Source organism: Equus asinus, chromosome 20 (assembly GCF_041296235.1).
Source record: "Equus asinus isolate D_3611 breed Donkey chromosome 20, EquAss-T2T_v2, whole genome shotgun sequence".
Taxonomy (NCBI): Eukaryota; Metazoa; Chordata; class Mammalia; order Perissodactyla; family Equidae; genus Equus; species Equus asinus.
Window position 1 is genome coordinate 81949287 of NC_091809.1, and position 25211 is coordinate 81974497.

General features: G+C 39.4%; 1 protein-coding gene across 11 annotated transcripts in view; it reads right to left on the reverse strand.

The window, feature by feature from the left end:
• Positions 1 to 25211, reverse strand: part of UVRAG (UV radiation resistance associated) — a 309656-nt gene that overhangs the window by 73120 nt on the left and 211325 nt on the right. For all 11 annotated transcript variants that reach the window (XR_011495820.1, XR_011495819.1, XM_070490660.1 and 8 more), the window contains one exon: positions 4296 to 4374. Coding sequence is in view for 9 of the 11 variants with exons in the window: in XM_070490660.1 (XP_070346761.1) it covers positions 4296 to 4374 (79 nt within the window). In the remaining 2 variants the exon portion in view is untranslated. The remainder of the gene's footprint in view (positions 1 to 4295; positions 4375 to 25211) is intronic.

Genomic DNA, 25211 nt, shown 5'->3' on the forward strand with positions numbered 1-25211 from the left:
ACTCTTCCAAAAAATTGAAAAGGAGGCAAAGCTTCCTAACTCATTCTACAAAGCCAACATTATCCTGATACCAAAACCAGACAAGGACAATACAAAAAAAGAAAATTACAGACCAATATCACTGATGAATATTGATGCAAAAATCTTCAACAAAATACTAGCAAATGGAATACAACAATACATTAAAAAGATCATACACCATGATCAAGTGGGATTTATTCCAGGGATGCAGGGATGGTTCAACATCCACAAATCAATCGTGATAAACTACATTAACAAAATGAAGAATAAACATCACATGATCATCTCAGTAGACGCAAAGAAAGTATTTGACAAGATATAGCGACAATTTATGATAAAAACTCTGAATAAAATGGCTAAAGAAGGAAAGTACCTCAACATAATAAAGGCCATATACAACAAACCCACAGCTAATATCATTCTCAACAGAGAAAAACTGAAAGCTATCCCTCCAAAAACAGGAACCAGGCAAGGATGCCCACTTTCACCACTCTTATTTAACATAGTATTGGAAGTCCTAGCCAGAGCAATCAGGCAAGAAAAAGAAATAAAAGGGATCCAAATTGGAAGGAAGAAGTGAAACTGTCAGTATTTGCAAATGACATGATTTTATACATAGAAAACCCTATAGAATCCACTAAAAAACTTTCAGAAATAATAAATGAATATGGTTAATTTGCAGGATACAAAATCAACATACAAAAATAAGTTGCATTTCTACATACTAATGACAAAGTAGCAGAAAGAGAAATTAAGAATACAATCCCACTTACAATTGCAATAAAAACTTAACCAAAGAGGTGAAAGACCTGTACACTGAAAACTATAAGACATTGCTGAAAGAAATTGAAGAAGACACAAAGAAATGGAAAGATATTCTGTGCTCTTGGATTGGAAGAATTAACATAGTTAAAATGTCCATACTTCTTAAAGCAATCAACAGATTCAATGCAATCCTTATCAAAGTTCCAACAACATTTTTCACAGAAACAGAACAAAGAATCCTAAAATTTATATGGAACAAGAAAAGACCCCAAATAGCTAAAGGAATCCCAAGCAAAAGAAGAAAGTTGGAGGTATCACACTCCCTGATTTCAAAATATACTACAAAGCAAGTGTAACCAAAACAGCATGATACTGGCACAAAAACAGACACACACATCAATGGAACAGAATTGAGAGGCCAGAAATAAATCCACCTATCTATGGGCAGCTAATTTTCAACAAGGGGGCCAAGAGCATACAATGGAGAAAGGAAAGTCTCTTCAATAAATGGTGCTGGGAAAAACTGGACAGGCACATGCAAAAGAATGAGAGTAGACCATTATCTTACACCATACACAAAAATCAACTCAAAATGGATTAAAGACTTGAATGTAATACCTGGAACCATTAAACTTCTAGAAGAAAACATAGGCAGTATGCTCTTTGACATCCGTCTTGGCAGCATTATTTTCAAGTACCATGTCTGACCGGGCAAGGGAAACAACAGAAAAACAAACGGGACTACATCAAACTCAAAAACTTCTGCACAGGGAAAGAAACCATCCACAAAATGAAAAGACAGCCTAAAAATTGGGACAAGGTATTTGCAAACCATGTATCTGGTAAGGGGTTAATATCCAAAATATACAAAGAACTCATACATCTCAATAACAAAAAAGCTAACAGCCCAATTAAAAAATGGGCAAAAGATTTGAACAAACATTTCTCCAAAGAAGATATATGGATGGCCAACAGGCTCATGAAAAGATGTTCAACATCATTAACCATCAGGGAAATGCAAATCAAAACTCCAATGAGATATCACCTCACTCCCATCAGAATGGCGTTAATTAACAAGACAGGAAATAATAAGTGTGGGAGAGGATGTGGACAGAAGGGAAGTGCTGGTGGGAGTGCAAACTGGTACAGCCATTATGGAAAACACTACGGAGATTCCTCAAAAAATTAAGAATAGATCTACCATATGATCCAGCTATTCCACTGCTGGGTATTTATCCAAAGAACATGAAATACAAATGCATAAAGACACATGCATCCCTATGTTCATTGCAGCATTATTCACAATAGCCAAGACTTGGAAGCAACCTAGGTGCCCATCAAGGGATGAACGGATAGAGAAGATGTGGTGTATATGGACAACGGAATACTACTCAGCCATAAGAAACAATGAAATCTGGCCACTTGTGACAACATGGATAGACCTTGAGGGTATTAAGCTAAGTGAAACAAGTCAGAGGGAGAAAGTCAAATACCGTATGATCTCACTCATAAGTAGAAGATAAAAATGACGACAAACACACACATAGAGACAGAGATTGGATTTATGGTTACCAGAGGGGAAGAGCGGACGGAAGAGGGAGAAGGGCCAAAGGGGTGAACAGGCACATGTGTGGTGATGGACTGTGATTGGTCTTTGGATGGAGAACATGATGCAATCTACACAGAAACCGAAATGTATAATGATGTACACCTGAAATTTATATAATGTTATAAACCAATCTTACCAAAATTTTGAAAAAAGAACAAAAGAAAAAATAATTACTTTCAACTTGTTATATTTTAGAGTCACATACCAAAATACTTAACAATTATGGCCATAATTTCATAACTGCTGAGGCTTGGTAATGGATACATGAGCGTTATTATTCTTCTTTCTATTTTGTATGTGATTGAAATGTTCCACAATAAAAAAATTTTTAAGAAAAAAAAAAGAAATAGCAAATAGGGCAAGGAGAGAAGAACTTCTGAACTCAGACCAGAACTCAGTTCCACTAAATGAAGCCCACCTTACTGACGTCCTGCCTCCCAGGTTTGGCGCCCCAGTGTCCACGTGCTCTTTTCCACCCTGGCTGACTTCACTGGAGGTGCTCTCTAATCTACTTAGACCTCTTCTCCCTTAACGCACTCTTAGTCTGGCCACTTCTTGACCAGGTCTGTCTAAGCACTGTTTTTCCATGGTAGGACAACTGTGATCAGTGGTGTGAGCTAGACAGCCTTGAAATCAAACTGCTATTTCTTAGACTAAGATACTTCTCTGCAAAAAATGGAGGAAGGGAAAGCATCAGTCGTGGGATGAATGGCACATGGAAAGATGAGTCATGGGCTGGAGACTGTGAGCAAGGGTGCTTGCCTGGAGTAAAGCACGTAAGTGGAGCGGCAGTAGCCCTTGAAAGCAATGTGACTGAGAGGGCAATGAGCGTGAGGTTATAGATCAAATGATTAATTGAGGACTGCAAACCAGAAATTTGATCTAATATCAGAAAAAGACAAGAATCTCAATAAAAACCAAATTAAAAAACATTAAACTGAGGCTGGATAAGGGGAAAAAGGGCAAAGATGACACGATATGGAGGAATAGTTCTAGATCTATCAGGAATGAATAAGGGAATTGTTCAGTGAATTTGAGATTCATATGGATAGAGGCAACTCGGGCTCATAAAAACAAAAGCATCACAAATCTTATTGCTTCTATAAAAAGAGAAGGTCTGAGGATACGGCTAATAATGTCTTTAAGTAACAGCCAAACTGTGGATACCGATCCAGGTGATATTCTAATTGGAAGGAAGTCCAAATAAAAACAAAGCATTGAAGCTGATCTTCCTTTACAACTGGAACATTCACAGAATGTCTACCTCTCGGAGTAGAGGCAAGTGTGCTAAAGAAATACTGCATATTTCTTTCAGGAAAATGCAACCCAAGCATCTGTCAGCTTTCTACGGCGTGTAGAAAGATGTTATTTAAGTGAGATACTAACTGGTGTGATGTTGAGAGAGCCACAAAAATCCAAGATGGATTGGAAGGACCATGTGCTTGGCCTTTTCTTTTGGGCCCTCGATAATAAGGTGAGGAGACCATTGAGGATTTGCCAAAGGCACCAAACTTGACACCGTAAGAATTCCCAACGCAAAATGGGTCTCTAGAAGCAGTCTAAGAGAAGAACGCTATTACCAGTCAACGCTATTACCAGTCAAGGCTGCAGAGACAAGCAGTTATGAAGCCCACACATTCAAGTACAGTCTACCAGCAACTAACAACTCAGTGAACGGCTTCTCAGCTCAGCAGGAGGATTCCAATTTGTACCCATTGCTTCTCTGTAGTATTTATAATGGTATAAAGTAAGACTGCGGACAAAAAAGAACTCTGCATTATCTCTGTAACTGGTTAAATAAAAGAGCCAAGTGTAGTACTTATTTCCAAAGAAAGAGGGTTAGCCATCCAAGGAAGCAAGGACGTGGGAAGTAGGAGGGGCATGAAGAGGAGTTACTCACCTGTGCTATATTTTTGTTCAGAAGATAGACACCGTAATCAAATTGCAACTTCTCCCCTCCTTTTGGGTATAATGGAAACCTAAACAAGATAAAATAGGATCAGAAGTTGTCCAAAACTTGAGTTAATCTCCAGGTTGTTGACAAAGGTGGACGTTTCTCGGATACAGCAAAAACATCTGAAGACTTGGACTAAATCATTTAATTATAGTCATTGCCACCTATTATCGTAATATCTTCATAACATTAGTCAAATCAGAACAATGGCTGCTTTGTTTCAAAGGAAAAATTGAATAGGTCATGCAACAAGGGACTAATACATAAGAAAATGACCCACCAATCCCAAGGAGGTGAGGCCACTATGTTTCATATTTACATATCATAAACTTACCCCCGGAAGATTAAGATCCTAGAAATTTTTTCCTCTAATACCTTGGACCTAACATCTCAACTTCTACTCAATGAGAGAGGAAGATTTCAGAAGGAAAAAAAAAACCAGACTTGAATGCAATATATATAAGATTTTTGTTTCTTTTAAGGTGGCCAGTCAAATCAACAGCACCAAATGAGTGAAAATTCATAAAACATTCATTCCCATCCTCAGGGGTGGCTATTTGGATGTTACTTCTACGAGGCAGTGTACTCATGCCATAGAGCTCTCAGCAGACTTTCCACTTTAAGCTGACTCACTGAAGTAACAAAGGCATGAGATCCGTGGATCTTTATAAAGATGATGAGTTATTTTAGGGAGGAAGTTTCTCTCACTATTTCCCTTTTCCTGCAAAGAAGAAGAAAAGGTTAGAGTATACCTATATTCTAGTCATATTTTCCTGATTCTCAAGACCAAGCATACATTTTTATCCTCTGAAACAGATTTCTCTACAAGCAGATCACTCACAACTTAGCTGAAATCAAGAAGAAAACTTCACCTTTCTTAGTTTTGCAATTTACAATTACTCTCAAGAATAAAATAATCCTATTGAAATGAATGGTAGGTGACAATTACTGGATATTCTTCATTTCAACTGCCTGAGGAAAAGATACATCCCATAAAGCTTGGGGAATATTGTTTTCTAGAGAAAATAAAAGAAAGGAAATAGAATTTAAAAGCTTTATCTTGAATTCTGAACAGCTGCCGATTACATACTGTCCAAAAGGTAAATCTGTTGTGCTGTAAAACTGCAGGCACTGGGGAGTGAACAAGGGCATGAGTTGTCTTTATTCTCTACTAATGGAACAGCAAATGCTTCACAGGCGCATCTAGAAGATACAGCTTTGCATTTAATTGAAGCAGTAAAAAATAAACTAGGACATGTGGTTTGGTCCTAAATTGAGATGCATTAAAATGACAGCAAAGCACATTCAGGCTAAGTAAAGTGCAACACCAGGCTTTTACGGGTGTCTGGGAATCATTTAAATTTGTATGGGGTAGCTCGCAAAGACACTACCTAATTGCAAAGACACAACAACATGGGCGCATTTGGAAGGAATCTACTAGAGTTCTAAGGCTCTGTACTGTGTAGTTGTTATTCTATAAACCATCACATATAGACCAACTGCACAGCTCTCCAAATCTACACACATCTCTACTTTCAAGTTATAAATATAGAAACTGTTTTAAATGTTGAAAGAGTAAATAGAAATAAGCATACATTGAAAATCAAGCCTCTAAATTCCAGAAAAATGGATCTCACAACTCTGACTTTATTACTTCATTGGGACTTCTTTACGGAAAGAGTCGCAAATCTAAAGAGCGAGTAGAGTGAAAGGTTCAAACAGGGTAATTTTAAGACAGATCAAATATTAGGACAGAGTTTCACATTTCAGACTGCTTTCAAATTCTTAAGGAGTCACTTCAAGTTGAACAGTATAATGGCTTATAACCAGTACATATTCATCTTACTTTGAAAAAGTACATGGATTTACAGATTAAGCAATCTAGAAAAACGAAATCCATTTTAAAGGGTAAAACCTATTACTATCAGGACATAAGATACAAATCAGAGGCATCTTAATTCAATATGGAGAGAGACTCACATAAGCAGACGGTAGAAGGTTTAGATAAGAATGTGGTCATTCAAGCACAACCAGAAAAGTGTCCTTAGCAACACAAATAGGATTCACGAAAGGGGGTATTATATTAAATGACTGGGGGAGGAACTACACCTTTCCCACTATCACAGTCTAACGGAAAGGCAATTAAAATGACCAATATTAAATTCTTTTTCAAATTAAATTCTATTTCCAAATTATTTGAAAAATTCACTGACTTTACATGGCAAAAGTTAATTAATTAGCAGTAAATAGATTATGTGTGAAGATTATTTGGAGCTCTTTAGTACACAGTAATTTCAGTATGAGTAAAGAATTACGGGGCCAGCCCGGTGGCATAATGGTTAAGCTCCTGCGCTCTGCTTCGGTGGCCCGGGGTTCATGGGGTTGGGATCCTGGGTGTGGACCTACACACTGCTCATCAAGCCACGCTGTGGTAGCTTGCCATATATAAAATAGAGGAAGATTGGCACAGACGTTAGCTCAGGGCCAATCTTCCTCACACAAACACACATAAGAATTATGACATGAATATCAAAAAACTAACGTGATCGCAGGCTGTATGAACAGAAACAGAGCAGACAATCAGGGAAAGTGCTGCTACCAAATACTTTGTACTGGGTCAGACTCTACTGAGAGGTCTACGTTCAGTTCTGGGACTCAAGGCTTTTGTACAAGTATACAGACAAATAATTGGAAACTTTCTTAGGGGTTATGTTTCTTATAGGTTTTGTAATAATCTCATTTGACTATAAAAAGCATGCAGTGCACAAGAGTGGTCCAGTGTTTTTCTTATTTAAAAGAAACTGACTGACTTAGTGGAAGAGACATGACCTCAGTACTAGGTCTTCAATAACAAATTCAGTGTCCTCTCTGTTGCCTCTGAGTCCTTCCGAGAAGAACCACCAGGCTGACCAGAAGAATGGGAGCCACCATTTTGACAGAAATGGTTGAAGGGACCAGCAGTGTTGAGCCTGGAGGACAGAGGTCTCAGGTCAGCAAATGAAGGGCTTTCAGAGAGATAAACGGTGGGTTTTGTTCTCACAGCTTCAAGCAGGGAGAACCAAAGCTAACAGTAAACTTACAGGAAAATTGCTTTCACCACAGAATTAGACAAAATCCAAAAGAGCTTGGGTAGAGGCGGCCACTCAGAGGCTGGGAGACAAATAATGGACAAGTATTCAGATTTAGTGGGCCGACTGCTGGCCCCCAAAAGACGCATCCATATCCTGCTCCTCAGAACCTGTGAATGTGACCCGATTTGGAAAAATGTCTGCAGTTAAGGATCCTGAGATGAGATCATCCTTGATTATCCTGGTGGGCCCTAAATCCGCTAAGTGTCCTTGTAAAGACACACAGAGAAAAGACAGGAAGAGGAGGAGGTCGCGTGACGATGGAGGCAGACATCAGAGCTACACGGTCTCAGCCAAGGAAGGGCTGGGGCCACCAGAGGAGGGGGGCATGGGAAGACGCTCCCCGAGAGCCTTCGGAGGGAGAGCGGCCCACTGACACCTCGATTTTGGACTTCTGGCCTCCAGAACTAGAAGAGAATAAATTTTTGCTGTTTTAAGCCACCGAGACTGGTAATTTGTCCTGGCAGCCCCAGAAACTAACGCAGGGGAATCACACACTAGACGACCCACTGGACCAGATGAGGCATAAGATCTCCTCCATCCCTAAGAGTGTATAATTCTGAATGTTCAAAACTAAACGTACTGAATATAACTTCCCTTCCCTTCAGAACCAAGAAAATATATCAGACTATAATGCCAAAAGGCCATCAGGATAGGCATCGGCTAAGGCTGCAAGGCAGACTTACGGAAGTGCTAGTAAATGGAATGTGAGAAAAAGAGATTCATATGCATGGTCTGAAAGTAGGAAATCTGTAAAATTACAATTTTTTATATGTATGTTCCAATTATTTTAATAAGAGTGTGTGTGTATATATATCAAGAATATGTCACACTCAATTTGGAAAAAAAATAGTAAAAGAAACTAATTTTGAATCATTCTTACTTTAAAAGATACAATTATTACAAGTGCTACCCTCTCCTGCCCAATCTTGACATCTTTACAAAGGACTCCAAATTGGCAACAGTTTCCTGCCTTCACAGAGCCCCACCTCCAGGTCTGGCTCTCTGATGCTTAACTGGAGATGAGGATGTGGCTACAGTTAATTTAAATTTTTCACTGTGCATATTAGGATCACTTTTGCCCACTGTATTTGTAGCAAATGTGACAATACATACTTACTACGTTCTGAGGCCATGACTTTACTTCAAACTCAACATACTTTTTCCCGTCCAGGTTAGTTTTCCACCACAACTTTCATCAGTTACTCAGGCTTAGAGTGACATTCAATTTTACCCACTTGCTTTGCCCTTTATATATGCAGTGATTCACCAAGTCAACAAGTCATTTTTCCTGTGAAAAATTCTTATCTCTCCATTCCCACTGCCACTCTGGAACATTCTTTGTTGTTGTGTGCATTGGTGGACGTTCGGCAGCATTCCTGTCCTCTACACACTAGAAGCCAGTATTATTAGTTTCCCTCTCAAGTAAGACTTTATCATATCACCTAGCTGCCCTACTTCCTAATCAGTTATTGTTTTAAATTTCACCTTCTCTGCCTAGCTTTCAAGACCTAAGTGATCTGACCTGCCTGCCTGATTTATCTGCAACTTTATTACGCTCAAGTGGTTTCCTCACAATTTCATAAACACACCGAGATCATCTCTCTCTGCCTTTGCTCATTTCCTGGAAATGCCCATCCCTCTCTTCTTCCACCTGTCATGACTAAAGAAACTCACATTTTTCTGCTAAGTTGCATGGTATCACTAAAGATTTATCTATAACTCACTGCACCGTAAGGCAGGCCATGGGCATACAAGATGGGAAATGGCTGGAGCAGAGTGAGGGAAAAGCAGACAAGGTTAGTAAGGTAACGGGTCCAGTTCATGCAGTGTCTTGTAGGTCACAGTAAAGACTTTGGCTTTTACTCTGAATGATACGGGAAGTCCTAGATAGTTCTGAAAAGAGGAGAGACATGGACACTTTGGCTACTCTCTGAGAATAAACTGCAGGGCAGCAAGAAAGAAAACATGGAGTGGTTACTGCAAAAATCCAAGCACGTGAACGGGGTGGTTTAAGCTAGGTGGTTTAAGCTAAGAGAAGTGGATGGTTTAAACTAGGATGGCAGCTGTGGAAATGGTGAACAGTGGTTGAATTCTCATATTTTGAAGACAGAGCTAACATGATTTGTTGACAGATCTTATACAAGGTGTGAGGGGTAGAGGAGTCAAGGATAATGCAAAGTTTCTGGTTTAAGCAACTGAATGAAAGTCGTCATCCTAACTTTGATAAAAGTACAGGTGACATTAAAATAGACGGCTACAGGCTGCAGGGAGTAACGGAGAACGAGGACTCAATCCTTGAAGATGAGGCTGGAGAGGTCAGCAGGGACCAGAATGCGCAGGGTCTCGTAAACCATAAGACATCCAGACTGCAACCTTAAGGACAATGGGAGGATAATTAAAGATTTTTTAAGCATGAGAGTGACAAGATTCAGGTTTATATTTCTTAAAGACCACTCCGGCTACAGTAGAGTAAAAAAGGGGAACAAGACCTGGTTAGTAAGCTGTTGCAATGGCCAGAATGCCGATGGTTTTGACTAGAGTTCTAGTGGAGGAGAGGAACATATGTGAATAGATTTGAGCTATAATTTGTGGGTAGAACTGAAAGGACTTTGTGATAAATTGGTTGCGACAGTGGTGAAGAGGGAGGAGTCAAGGATGACCCTTTGGTTTCTCGACTGAGTAACTAAGAAGATGCTGGTGTCTGTGAACTGAGATGGGGAACACTGGAGGAGGAGCAGGTGTATATATTATCCATGTGTATGATATAAAACACATTATTATATAAAGTTTTATTATATATAAAGTTAGGAGAGAAATTTGGGATGAAAATATCAATTAAGGAATTATAAAAATTTAGATGGAAATTAAAGCCACAGATATGAATGAGATAGCCTAAAGAAATCACAGGGAAGAGAGTTGTTTCAGAGCTTTGAGAATACCTACAAGGGACGGGGAAATGAAAAGGAATCAGAAAAGGACTGGTCAAAAAAGTTTGAGGAAAACCAAGTGTCTCGCCAGAAAAGCTCAGAGAAAATGTTAATTTAACAAGGAAGATATCATCAATAGTCAAATGCTGCTGACAGGTCAAGCAAAACAGACATGAAAACGTGTCTACTGGATGTAATTACATGAGTTCACTGGTAGGAAGTTTTAAACACTAGTTTAAATAAAGTACTGAGGGGTGAAGTAAGACTGGTGTGAGTTCAGGAGTAACGGGAGGTGAGGAAATGGAGATAATGAGAAGCTTGGCACAGAGGGAGGAGCGCTCAGTACCTGGAGGGACACAGTGAAGCACAGCAGAGAGAACGTCCTGAAAAGGTGAGAGGGGACAGGCTCTCCATCCTTCAGGTGAGAGTAGTACAGGACAAGGATCTGCCTGGGATGGCAGGTGGGACAGCTCTCTCATTTTAACGGGAAAGACGAAAGAAAATGATCACTATGGATACAGTTTATCCATTCAACAAATTTTCACTGAACTCACACTACGTGCCAGGTGTAGTGCTAGGTGGTAGAGATATAAGGGTGGGCAAACAGACAATGGAGCTTACAGTCCAGGGGAGTAGACAAACACTGCTCATATAATCACACCAACAAATATATAATCTACAAATTAAGTACTCTGAGGAAAAAGACACTATTCCAGAAAAGAGGCAGACAAAGGACTGAGAAAGTCAGGGAAGACTTCTGAGAGAAAGTGACACTTTAGCTGAGATCTCAAAGACGGGCAGGAGTTAAGGGAAGGAATGTTCCAATCGGAGGAAGCAGCATCTGTGAAGGTCCCATGGCAGGAGGAAGCATGCTGCTTCCAGGAGTCGGGAGAAGGCCAGTATAGCTGGACTGAGGAGAGCTGTGGGAAGAGGCGAAGCTGAAGATGGACAGAAAGGTAGATTACAGGGTCGGCCCCGTGGCTGAGTGGTTAAAGTTCCATGCACTACGCTTCAGTGGCCCAGGGTCGTGGGTTGGGATCCTGGGCGCAGACCTGCTCCACTTGTCAGCCACACTGTGGAGGCACTCCACCTACAAAAAATAGAGGAGGATTGACACAGATGTTAGCTCAGGGCAAATCTTCCTCACCAAAAAAAAAAAAAGGGCCCTCTAGACCATGTCAGATCGTGGTCTGATTTTTTTCCTAAGAGAAATCAGAAACCATGGAAGGACTTTAAACAAAGGTATAACTTGGTCAGATTTGCATTTCATACTTTCCTTCTTAAATGAACACTTTCTCTTTGAACTTTCCTGGCAGTGATAGATTTGCATTTTGAAAAAATTATGCTGATCACAGCGGAGAAAGGTCTGGAGAAGGCGAGACCAGTTTGTTGCAGTAATCTAAGTGAGAGATCACGGTTGCTTGGACTAAGGCGGCAGTATTAGAAACGGAAAGGGAGACAATTTGGAAGGCTTTTAGGAATAAAATCATTTGGCTCTGGTTTGGAAGCGAAGGGTGACGAAGACGGAGGGATTATGGATAACTCTTCATGTTTTGTTTTGCCCAAGTGGATGGAGAGCTGATCAAATGGCAGAACAACTTGAAGAAAGAAATGTAACAGAACTGCTGAGCACTAACGAGAGCCCCGAGTGGTTACTAATCAGGATTTTATAATGATAATATTGTGCAACTTTCTCTAGACATCTGCCTGGGTGCAGCAGGTATATAGAGAACGGACAGCACGTCTGAAAGGATAACACAAATCATAGGGGGCAAGACAAAGGTGTCACTAAAATAACGGGCCATAAAATCTAAACAAGATGAAGGTGGCAGGGCCTGAAGGTCACCAAGAGGAGCAATGAACAGGTGACTGAACAAACAAACTGAAGGAGAGGAGGCAGTCAACAGAGAGCAAGATGCCTGAATCATATTCTGGACGTGGACTGCAAGGATGACATGACTCAGCGTGTAACCACGGGAGCAAACGAAAGCGATGGAATGCAAGAGGTCATTGGTGACAAAGATCAAGAAAATGAGAGGCCAAGGTGTTGGATGAATCATCCACTTGTATGTTAAAGTCACCCATAATAGCAAGACTTTGACTAGAGAGAAAGACTGTTTCTTTTCCCTGTGTCCTCTGTTTCCCTGTTGCCAAAATACATGATGAGTAAGACAGTTAAAACCGAGAGATTGGTAGGAAAAGTGGTATAAGTTGAAGAGCATGTGTCTCAAAGGAATAGGGTTTTTCTACATTTGCTTTACCAAAAGGGAAGTAAGAGTCTAGAAAATGCAACGAGGAGCAAGAAAACCCCAGCTTCACCTCCTGAATCCAACTACCTAGCATATACGAAAATGAATAGCTACCAATGGAAAGGCTACATGAGAACTGGAGTCCTCAGGAAAATTCAGGTTCAGTTAGGGCAAGAGGTCGGCTGAGCTCCGAGAAGAGCCTGAAGATCCAGGAGAGTTTATTGATAATACAGACGCACTTTCAGAGGACCCAGCCGAAGGACTGGAGGGCTAGGTCAGGGTTGAGGAAGCGGACGGCATTCTGAGGACGATGCAGACAATATAAAAGGTTTTGAGGCGTTATGGGGGAAGGCTGAGGCACTCCCACCTGACGGCTTCCACCTTCTCTGTAAAGTCAGAAATGAGGTGATTTAACAAGAATGAAACTGAACCTTGTGGGTGGAGGAGAAGGAGAGAAGGCTTGAGACAGGCACGTGGCAGGAGGACCAGATATCCGGGATGTGCCAGTCCAACTGAGATAGACGACAATTTACAGTGCTACCAATCTTTCCAACTGTTTGATTTTTTCCAGTAGACAAGTAGGTTAGAGGGAAGACTGATGGGATGAGGGTGTTTAGGGTATTGACAAGAGAGAAACTCTAGGAGTGAGGCTGCTAGGGTAGAAGAGTAATGACAGTGGCCCAGCAAGGGCAGGATGACGGGGCAGCCTATTAGGGGATGCATTATCTGCAGAGACTTAAACCGACAATAAAATGAATTAAAAATTGGTCTGCTTTTTATTATCACTGCGATCCAAGAAATCTAAACAATGCCAGTGACAAAATATTCCTCCAAGAAAAACATCTTTTGTTGGTCTAAGTTCTAAGCAGTTGCTGCAGTGACTGTTTAATTTCAATATATACGTAAGTTTCAATTTAGGATGTTTCCATTAAGTATACTCTAAGAAACATTCTCTCTACCTGGAGGCTCATTCAGAGAACTCCCAGGGATAGTGAGTGCAACAAAGTGGACTAAGCCACACACTTCCATTTCCGCTGTAAGCCACACACTTCCATTTCCGCTGTTTTGAATGGTTCGGAATCTTCCAAGCTTACTTTGGGCACAGTTTGTGTCTCCAAACTGTGTGGTGCTACATACGCCCATGTTTAAACAGTAGATTCAAAATAAACAATGATAGTAGTGTGCAATTTTTCTTTTCCAAGTTATTTTTTTTCTGGGTGTAGATTTTTAGATAAGGTTACTCAGATACAAAAATATTTCCAATCAGTCTGGAACAAGGTACAGTGAACAAACGTTTAAAGTTGTTCCTTGAAGATGAGCACATAGGAGTTGTGTTCAATAAAACAAGTAAATATATATATATTCCCCCCCCCCCCCCAGTAAAAGAAAATTTTCTGCTTTTCTTTTTTGGCTATTATTGTTTCATTCATAATCATTACTGAAAATAATTTGATCATGTAAATAGGTGTTAAAAATGATCCACTCCAAGTCAAAAAGACTCGGTACAAGGCACAGAGAAATGATTTTTGAGCTGACACTGGGAAACACACAGGCTATGACCTGCTCTAGACCCAGAGACATGGGAGGTGTAAGAAGAAACAGTCTCCCCTTGAGAAGTCTCCAAGGGTAAGTGACACTTTCAGGAGAAAGCCTGTTGTATACGACAGCTGTACAGCATAGCTGTATACACAGTCATACAGTAGAGAGGCTGAGGACTTGTGTGCACTATAATCATGGAAGAGGGGTTTCAGAAAGCACTGAGAGAAGACTTAGGAGAGAAGTGAAGAGAGAGAGAACAGATCAGAGGAGAAGCAGCAAAGGAAAAATAACACTGTGGAAATAATTTACGGGCAGGGGGTGACAAAAGTCCTTAGAGGAGAAGTGGAAGAGTGATTTTTTCCCCTCCTCCTTTAGGGGAAGAAAAGTGAGCGAGAGAGAACATATAACAGGAGCTCACCCACGCCAGTCGAAAGAGATCAAATTTGATATGATAGGTCATAAGATGCCAGCCCAAGTTTTTAAAGGAGAAATCGTGTAATGAAAAGATTTACATGAGATTATTCCCTTTGCCAATATTAAATATAGTTCTTTAGACAGAGCTCTACTAAAAAGAGAATGGAATTTCAGGGAAATAGAATTCCAAATAATTTCAGTAAGAAGGTTAAAAATAATCCCCATTTTTTTTACTTGGTAAGTTGCAGGGTTATGGAAATTGTTAAACAATTCAATACCGATTTCCTCGTAAACCTTCCAGTTTTCCACACCCTTTTGGTAACTGTTGAAAAAATAGTCTAGTACAGGCAAATTTCAGTGAATAGAGCAAAATTAAAGGATGGAAACCATGTCTTTTTTAATAGTCAATTTTGTAAAATAAAAATTCTGCCAAGTAAATCAAAATCACATTCCACAACATTAACAGCCATCCTGCCTTTGCCCAGCTTTAACAGCACCTGTTTCCCACAAAATCCATAAATGTTTAAAAAAAAATACAAAGAAGCCCCTACAATTAAGCATGCAAGGTGCATAAACCTACCCTACCTGGTAATGCCAGAAGATATTTCCATCTGGAACATGAATTTGGAAGAAAAGCCATTCACCATTTCAGACTTCTAACGACAACCTCACAATGCATGCATGTACTGTAGGTCGCTTAGCTCCGTCAGCGCACCTATGGTACATTCTCTGTAAGTCACTTCCTTATCTGTGCTGGGAACGTAACAGGTGTTCAGTCCTTTATAGCAAAACTATTTATTTACTTATAACGTCTCTTTCTGAGGGGAGAAGAAGAGAAAAGCACATAGGAGATTTCGGAGCAATATGTTAAGGCTTTAAGATCACAGAGGCATAGGCTCAGATCGCAGCTTTGCTACGTTACTTGTAGTGTGAACCCGGGCATACTACTCTGAATCTGTGTCCCAATCTCTAAATGGGTTTAATAATACCAACCCTGCAGGACTGCTCTGAGAATTAAATTAAACAAACAAACAAATCTAAGCCCCAGAACAGTTACTAGGACACAGTGGGCATTCAACTATTATTATTATTATACCTTATTTTCCCCTTTGCCTCTCCCCCACCTATCTGTAAGTACCATATTTTATTCATTTTGCTGCCTCCTGAAATCACAGAGCATCTTTATGCATGCAGCACTTTCTACACTAGATTTTGGTTGTTTATACAAACGTCTTATTTCCTCTATTAGAATGTAAGCTCCTTGAGGACACATAGGTGCTAAGCTCAAAGTCTTATCCATAGTAGGTATTCGACAAATATCTGTAAATAAATGAATAAATTAAAGAATGTAAAAATTAAATATTGAACAAATATCTAAGTGACATACAGCCTGCGTAATTTAAAAGAATAAGATTTTAAGATCCAGAAATATTTTCATCATTCATTCTTTCTTTCTTAACTTTAATACACCTAGACATCCAATTCTTATTTTTAGAAAGTGCTTTGAGTTTTGCTCAAAGGAACATTCTTTGGTAGGAGGAAATTTCCAGTTATGAATGGTGTTTGCTGTGATTAACAGGAGGTACACCCTCTGGCACTACGGAGCAGTGAGCACTGCCAAAACAATGACAACAACAACGACACTGATGCTGGACCATATTTACTGCATCTATCATGCGTTAGGTACCCCACTTAGCCTACGTTATATGTACAGTACAAGCATTGTCTTACAGGCACTATTTTTGAGGTGCCCATGGTCACAGCCTTTCCTAACACTCGATTCTGACCACGGATCCCACTCACTCGACCTCACCCCTGCCTGAGTTAGGATTAGTTATTCCTCTCCCGTGTGCTCTCACAGAACCCTGTGCACGCACTAACAGTACCTTTACACTGTATTGCAATTGCTCGTTTATTCCTTTATATCTTCCCCAAGAATGAAAACTGTGAGCCTAAGTCTTATTAATACTGCATCCCAGTTCCTAGTGCACAAGGTCTGGAACGTATTTATTTGTGGAATGGGGAGAGGAGTGAATGTATGGATGGAGTGGTGGAGCTTGAATTCCAACCCGTGCCTGTTGGATTCCCAATCCTATGCTTTCAATTCTACACCATGGTCCATGCCCCGTCCTGCCCCCTGTAATTTTGAAAATTTGTACTATTTTATAAGCCTTAGTTATTCAAGATTTCTGTAAAAATTTTTGGGATTTCTTCATCCTACGAATCGGATGTTCATGAACCAAATTATTACCAAATTCATAAGCTGGCACCTTACAAATCGCCAAATCTAGGTTTTATATGACAACATTCTGGGTTTAGCACTAAGTTGAAGAGGCAGAGATTGTCGACACCAATAACTATAGACCACAGGAAAGTCCAATACTTAACTTCTAAAGTCCTAGTAACAATATTACACACATTTATTACTTTGGAGACTTACATAAAGTGGATAAAAGATTTGGAAATAAATCTGCAAGTTTTTGAAATACCCACTTAATTTCACTAAATTGATTTTTCAATCACTGTGTGCATAAATCTGTTAACTATGTAAGTTTTAGAGGTTAATTTTAGATCATCTATCAGAAAGCCTAAAAACTTCTACCTGCTTTCTAGACGTCAAAGCTCAAAATTACACACATAAGTTAACTAAAGTCAGTTTTTTAGAATGAATATGCTGCCCAGGAATTCTATATATTCAAAATATATTTGAAAAAGACATAATTCAATCATGAAATTGCAGAAGGAATCACCTCAAGTCATCATTTTACCCAATTTCAGGCACAGAGGCCCCTAAAGTCTTTCTGTTTAAGTATGGATTTCATAGGAGGAGGAAACTCCAAGGATCATTGATCTGACAGCAACCAATGCTAATATCTAGGTTGTCATAATCAATCTGCTTTAATTATCAACAAGTTTTTCCCATTTCTGACCAGTCATTTGGAGCTGACCTCTGACAAGTACTTACAAGTCATCGAAATCTCATTTTATTTTACAGCCTCATATTTGTTATTGGGCTAATCTTTACCTGTTCTACATCACACAACAGCTTAAATATTTGAATGGCCCGGCAATAAATTTCCACGGTCCCCCTGGGTCAGTCAGATGTTAGCTGTTAAGTAAAGCTAAAAGGATCTATGCTTCATAAATTTCCTTCAGGGTCCACATTTGCTCTTACAGGCTAGGCTTTCAAGCCCAAACATCTTTATAGCTATGTGCAGTGATTTATTAACTCCTCCTTGTTTTTATCCAAAAAGATCAATCACATATGTATCAATATGCTGGTGTGCTGGTGACTGCTTTTTATTGTACATATAACCACCTGCCTTTAATACAAACTTGAGTCTAAAGCTTTTGTAAGCTCTTGCTGGATTTTAACAACCTTCACCTGTTTCTAATTTGGTATAAAACATATGGTTTAGCTCTGCTATTTGGTTCTAAACCAGCCTTTCCTATTATGGACCCAACAATATAAAAGAAAACAAATCCAGAGCACAAAAGTCTAAATTTGGAGGATGTTACACACACAGACACACACAAACACACACATATAGACACACACCACATTTACTTGCCCAATTACTTCTGAATAGCACTTTTGACAAATAACAGGAATAAATTATTTTACAGTTACAAAATTGTTACTTTTCTCTGCAAACAACTAGAAGTGTCTCACGTTACTCTCAAGGATTCTAAGAATTATGTTCAAACTGTGAAAATGCCTGTTTAATCTCAGGATCTCGAAAAAGGTAACAGCCGTATCTAGCTGCCTGTAAGGTCAGGGAAGAGATTTTCTATTTTTACACTCAGGAATCTACAGTTGGCCAGGTGAAATCCAGATTTTCTTTTCCTTCCCTTATCCTTCTCTAAATTAGACCAAAAGTTTAAGAGGCAAGTTGCCAGCAGAGAGAGAAGCACCCCTAACCAAGCATGGTAAAGTCAACACTAAAATTAAGAGTGTCTGTGTGATAGGGCAGGGAGGAGTAAATCCTCAGGAAAAAATGACTAATAGAAATGTCTAGGAAAGGCAGAGAAGTCAACACAGCCTCCCACAGCTCCACCAGACTTCTTTCCTGCACACATTTACTTTTCCAGTCATGGTGGGACCTGACAACACCAGCCACAGCTGGCATTTAATCTCCCATTCAAATTCCTCTCATCCTTTGAGGTCCAATACAAACACTCTCCCCACTCTGAAGCCCTCCCCAAGTCCCAAATCAGAATCGATGGCACTTCCATAATACTTATCAGTGTTGGTCCATCATTTGGAAGCATGCGATCCCATTAGGCTTTGCTTTACACTCATATACTCACATGTCTCTCTCTTGTAAAATGATCTAACATAAGAGGCACTGAATAAATGTTCACTGAATTGTATTAAATCGGTTTACAAATAAAAAGGTTTTGTATAAATGAAGCACACTTAAAAATTACTATCTATTTTTTATCAAAATAACACACGCACAGTCATGTGTTGCTTAATGACAGGGATACGAATGACAGAAATGAGTTGTGAGGCGATTTCATCATTGTATGAACATCCCAGAGTGCATCTGCACAAACCTAGATGGTATAGCCTACTACACACCTGGACTATTCAGCACTAATCTTAAGGGACCATCATAGCATATGTGGTCTGCTGTTGACCGAAACGTTACGTGGTACAAGACTGTACGTTGTTTAAAAAGTCAAAGTGCTCTACAAATCTGATAGCAAAAACATTAGTGTACATGTTTATTAGCTTACATCTTAGTTCTACTTTAATTTCTAGACCCCAGAGCTAATTATTCTCAACACCTTACGCTGCTTTTTTTCTTTGTGTTTATCCTACATTTATCTAATTAATATCCTATATTCCTATTCTTGATTCTATGGTTTTAAAAATAATCTATTAACAACCTCCTGGGGAAGATGAGGGTTTCTCTCTCTTACACATTGCCTCTCATGTCTTCCCAAACACCCACACTTCCCTTTCCTCCCATTCTCTCAATAAGACCAACACAACAATTTTTGGTTGAATCAATACACAATGTTACAGTATTATAACCATGTAATTATTATTTTGAGCTGAGCCACACAATATTTATATATTCTTTCTTTCAAACTTGGTTTTTCTGGGAGTTAATAACCCTCAGTTTCTTCATTGGCTGAATTTATTGATGTACCTCTCACTAATTCATTCCGTGACTCTCTGAAAGCAATAAAAATTCCCTCTCAATATAGTTAAATACATCAGATAAATCTACCCATTTCAGTCCTTCTTGAAGTCCTTCATCCTCCTGCTCTCTGGGCCAGCTGAAGAGCCGACTTCCTACGATTTCCCTTCACCATCGTCCTGAGATCCCTCTGCCCTGCTGTGTTGGAGTCCTTCATTTACTTGAATGACGTTTTCCTTTTACTTGGTTTATTCCCTTGTAAAAATAGAGCATAACCCCTAGGAGCTTCCTAGGAAAGGTGCATAGGTAGATATATTTTTTAGGACTTTCACGTCTGAAAAGTCTTTTTTCTATCCCTGTATTTGATTGATTGTTTGACAGATATATAAATCTAGTTTATAGAGACAATTTTCCCAAAGTACTTTGAGGGGCTTATTCCACTGCTTTCTAGCTTTCCGTGTTGCCTTTGAGCAGTCAGATAGCACGATTCCTATTTCTTTATATGTATTTTTCCCACTCTGCAAGCTTTCAGAATCTTCATCTCCAGCATTTTAAAATATCACAGTGCTGGGCACTCACTGGGCTCTTTTGACTTGAAACCAAGTCTTTCAACTACCAGAATCTTTCTTATATTATTTCTTGAATAATTTCTACCCTCTGTTCCTCTTCTGTACTCACTGTTATTTGGATGTTGGGTCATCAAGTATTTGGGGAACGCCTCTAATTTCTTTTCTCTCTTATTTTCAATCTCTGCCTTTTGGCATTTTTTCCCAAGATTTCCTCAACTTTACCTTCCAACTTTCTGTCCAATTATTTTTTTTATTCCATCATTTTAATTTTCCAAGCTTTGTTTGTTTGTCTTTCAATGAATGCTCATTTTACACCACCTTGTTTTTCTTCTTGGATGTAGTATTTTCCCTTGTTTCTTGGAAGATATTAATAATGTCATTTTTTTTTTAATTTTTGCTTTTTATTGATCCTTATATGCTTTCTTCCCTCCACATTTCTTTTTTGGTTATTTTGGCTTCAGTATTTCCTGTGAGAGTTCTCCCCAAATATCTGATGATCCCTGGCTGACTATTCATTTTTAAAGCTGAGGCACTAAAAAGCTGTCTGAAAACTGTGCACAGACAGGAGAGGTGAGACAGCAAGTTTTACTCTGCGGTGATGGGCTGAGGCTCGGCAGTGTCACTGGGGGATGGACAACAGTAAGGAGTTGTAAATATCCTCTCCTGGACCAATCACTTTTGCAAGCTTTCATTGATTTCATCCTTCAGTGTGCAGGCATTCACTTAACTCCCTTTTGTGACTGGCACCTCTGCCCTCAGTTATGCTAGTTGTACCTGAATCCAGGGTTAGTCTGATTCGACCCCTTAAAAGTAAACTTCAAGTGTTCTGCTGGTGTAAGGAGAGGTATTCACAAGAAAAAAGGGTTTTTAGGATATACTGACTTCCAATACAGATGTCCAGCCACACCTGCATCACCCTCAAAGATACCAAATCTCCAAGCCTGAGCTTTTCTGGATCTCTGCAACATAAATCAGCTTAAGCGTCTTAGCTTCCCCCTTGCAGGCTCTTAGCTTTGAGTTTTTCTAGTTGGCTAAGTCAGTTGCTACTCCTCCACCTGTTTCCCAGTTGTCACAATTTTGCGGACATCTCTTTTCTCTGGAGATTGCCTCTAATATTCTTTTTGTCACTATGGACTTACGCTCCTTAATTTCAATCCCTGTACTATTATTTTAGTGTCATTAGGGGGGAAAGACAAGTACATTTGTTCAGTGAGGACTGTGAAGTTATTATTAATGATTAAAATTGCAGCTTCCTTTGCTTTTTTCTGTGTCAGGATCTTGTGCTGTGCTTTACATGTATCTTTTTAATTTTTAAAACAACCCTATGGTAGAGACTGCTGATTGCTACGCAACACCCATTCTCCTCTTCTGTGGTCAAGAGAACACCTAAAGTTCACTAGTCCACTCAGAAGAAACAGCTCTCTCAGACTCTTGTGGAGACTAAAGAATGTGGAAGTCTTTACAGAAGGAAGAGTGCCCATTTTCCTGCTGGTTGCATAATGACTGACACTCCAACACCATCTTGTATGACGACAGCCACACTCAGGGATGGCAGACTAGAGAGCTTGAAGGAGCCTGAATTTTCTGAAGCATTTATGGAACTGCCATTCCAGTCCTGGATTACTGATCCCTGCATTTTTATGTGCAATAATAAAATTTTATATGTTTAGGTCATTGTTAATACGAGGTTTCCATTACATATGTTACAGACCCCAAACTGATACTGTTTCCCCAAATTGAAGGTTGGAAAGTGACTTGCACAAGATTAGGGGTAGAAGGAGGAAAGCTAACTCAGGTCTTACACCAAAGTCGATACTTTCAACCAGGGGCTTTCTTCAAATTATTACATCCTAGAAGCAGATACACATATGCGTCATGATGTAAGGGTTGAGTATGATCACCATGCTAAGAAAGAATAGATAAATTCAGGAGTCAGAGTTCTGCTCAGTCGTCCACCAGAGGTAAGAATAATTTGTTTTATGAATTTTACTTAGCTAAATGATGGGGATAAATACGTTTTTGAATCATGCTAAAACGGTTACATAAGTTTTTCACCAAATTTGGACATATTGCTGGAGATGATCTAACTGAAAATGCAGACAGCAGCGCAGACATATAGGAAGTTATCCCATCAAACATTGAAGACACATACCGATATATTAAGATGCTCTTTACCACACACAAAAAAACCCCGCAGTGATTTCAAATATAAGCCCCAAAATGAATGTCACAGTAGCTTCCACACTAAAAGCCCACTAGGTATTTACTAAACAAACACAAACTGGTTCTTGATTCATTTGCTGAGAAATATTTCCCAGTTGCCCTTCAACTTACAATAATTATTCCCACATCTTTGTTCCTGATGTTTATACGACTCATCTGGCATTCTCTTTCTTCCTTTTTATTTTTAAACACATTTTTAAATTAGTGAATAATGCGCAAATAACTATATACCCACTACTCAGACTTAACAATTGATATCATTTTGCATTTTTTGGTTAAAATAAACAAAACATGACAGATCAAGTGAGCCCCCTTGGTTCCCCACCCCTACTACCTCCTCACTGTAACCATCAGTTAGGATGCCTGCAACCCCACGTGACAGAAAACCCAAACCAACTGATTTAAATAATTAGAAGGACAGAGACAGACCAGTTCCAGAATTGGCTAACTCAGGAACTTGATGACTTTATCCAGGACTCAGGTTTTCTCATCTTTCCATCCTGTCATCCTTAGAAAATTGGTTTAGGCCCATTCATGGTCATAAAATGTTTGCTACGTGTCCAGGTCTCATTTGTAGAGACAACATCCAGTAGAAGATGACATACTTTTCTCCTGTGTCTCATATGTATATATATCAGACATATATATGCAAACTTTTTATTATTAAAGTACAACATACAGATAAGTGCAAACCCACTGTATTTTCACAGAATTAATACTCCCATGAAACCAGTACTCAGATCAAGAAATAGAAAATTACTGGCAACCCAGTCATGTTTGTCCTAGTGCATAAAACCATTCCCAGAAACACCCCCTAGAAGTGGCCAAAACTGTGGCAGATTTTATGCCTAGACCAATCACAGGATTATCCTAATTGGTAAAAAGTCAATTGTGGTTTACTCCCTGGGGCTGGGACTGGTTGGAGCCCACCTTCCATACAGCAAACACAGAGAAAGATCAATTGACAAGTGGAGCTCTACTGATAAACAGGAAGCCAGGAATGGCTGTGGGCAGACAACCAACTCCATCTGCCGGAGCCTCCCCCACGAGCCATTAGCTTTACAAATTTGGTGAACATCTGTGTACATCATTTTTTATACTTTTAAAATACAAATGTTTATATGAATAATAATGGACCATGCCATCATTCTGCAACTTACTTTTTGCCTTCAATATTTGAGAGCTATTTTTGCTGGTGTATGTATCTAATGCATTTCTTTAAACTCCCAATTAGTATTCCATTTTAAGGATAACGCTAGATTTTATTTCTTCACTCCCTTACTGACAGATATTTAGGCTGTTTCTAATTTTTTCACTAATACAAATAATGATACATTTAACATCTTTATATGCTCTCCTTTGAGCAACTTTCTCTAGTATGTAAGTACAGTTTCTAAGTATGTCCTCATTTTACTAGATTTTGCCAAAATGTCGCTGCTGCTAACTGTAGAGAACAATGTGTAGCCTCAGAAGTAAATTTTTTGACCTCTCTGTGACTCTGTGACTGTGACTGTTTACACATCAATATAAAAGAGATAATAACAGCATTGAACTCATACTGCTTTTGTGACAATGGAGTGAATAAATATGTATACGTGTGTGTGTGTGTATATATCTATCTATATCTGTAACTATATATATATATATATATACATAAAATTTACAAGAGTGCCTGAAACACAGCAAGAGCAACCATAATTTTCTGAGTGATTACTACTGTTGTCATTAATCTTTCTATTCCTAGAAGAGAATACAGGGCCTGTTTATGCCTGTTGGCAGTTTAGTTCACTTGGCTAAGCTAGAAGTATTTCCCAGAACACCACTGCCTGTATGGGTCCAGGCTAGTGTTGAACAAAAGATAAATCCGCATGAGGTTTGGAAGACAGAAGTGAAGCAGCAGCCATTGCACGCTGGAGTTAATGGTGGCCAGACACGCTGAGAGACAGCCACGAGGCCGCCTGCACGTTCCATCTGCTCTTTGAGCTCCTGTCCTGCATCTAGCTCTTGTTCCCAAACACTGGCCCTGCTGACAGACAGTGACTCCAGACCCTCCACCAGATGCAGTGGCAAGAGTCTTCCACAGACGTCTCCACCTGCTCTCCTTTGGAGTTCCACTGAGCCGCAGGATGGATCTTGCTTCCCACTTCCTGGCCTGAGCTGTCCACCTGCACTGAGCTTCTGAAGAGCTGCTTAGTGACTTTCTCTGATCCTCCAGCTCTCGTTTTTGGACTCCTCTCCAGCTTCTCCCACAATTGTGTAATATCTCATTCCTATAATAAATCCCTTATTCCATAAACAGTCATAGCGATTCTGCCTTCCTGACTGAAATCCGACTGACTTAATAACCTTTCATCATTTTTCGATTGAGCCATTTCTTTTAACTACTGAATCAAAAGATAGGTTCTTTATATTGTCTGGATTCCTCCCTCCCTCCTTCTCTCACTTCCTTCCTCCCTCTCTCCCCTTCTTTCTTTCTTTCACTATTTATGTGCTAAAATTTTCACTCACTAACTTATAAAAGGAAACTTTTCATGGAATCCTGGCAGGAAGAAGAGGTCCTTCTATGGTTTTTTGGACAAAAACCAACATCTCCAAAACAAGTTTGGGTATCCTATTTATTTTTAGCCTAACTAATTTCTGATATACTTTCATATAAC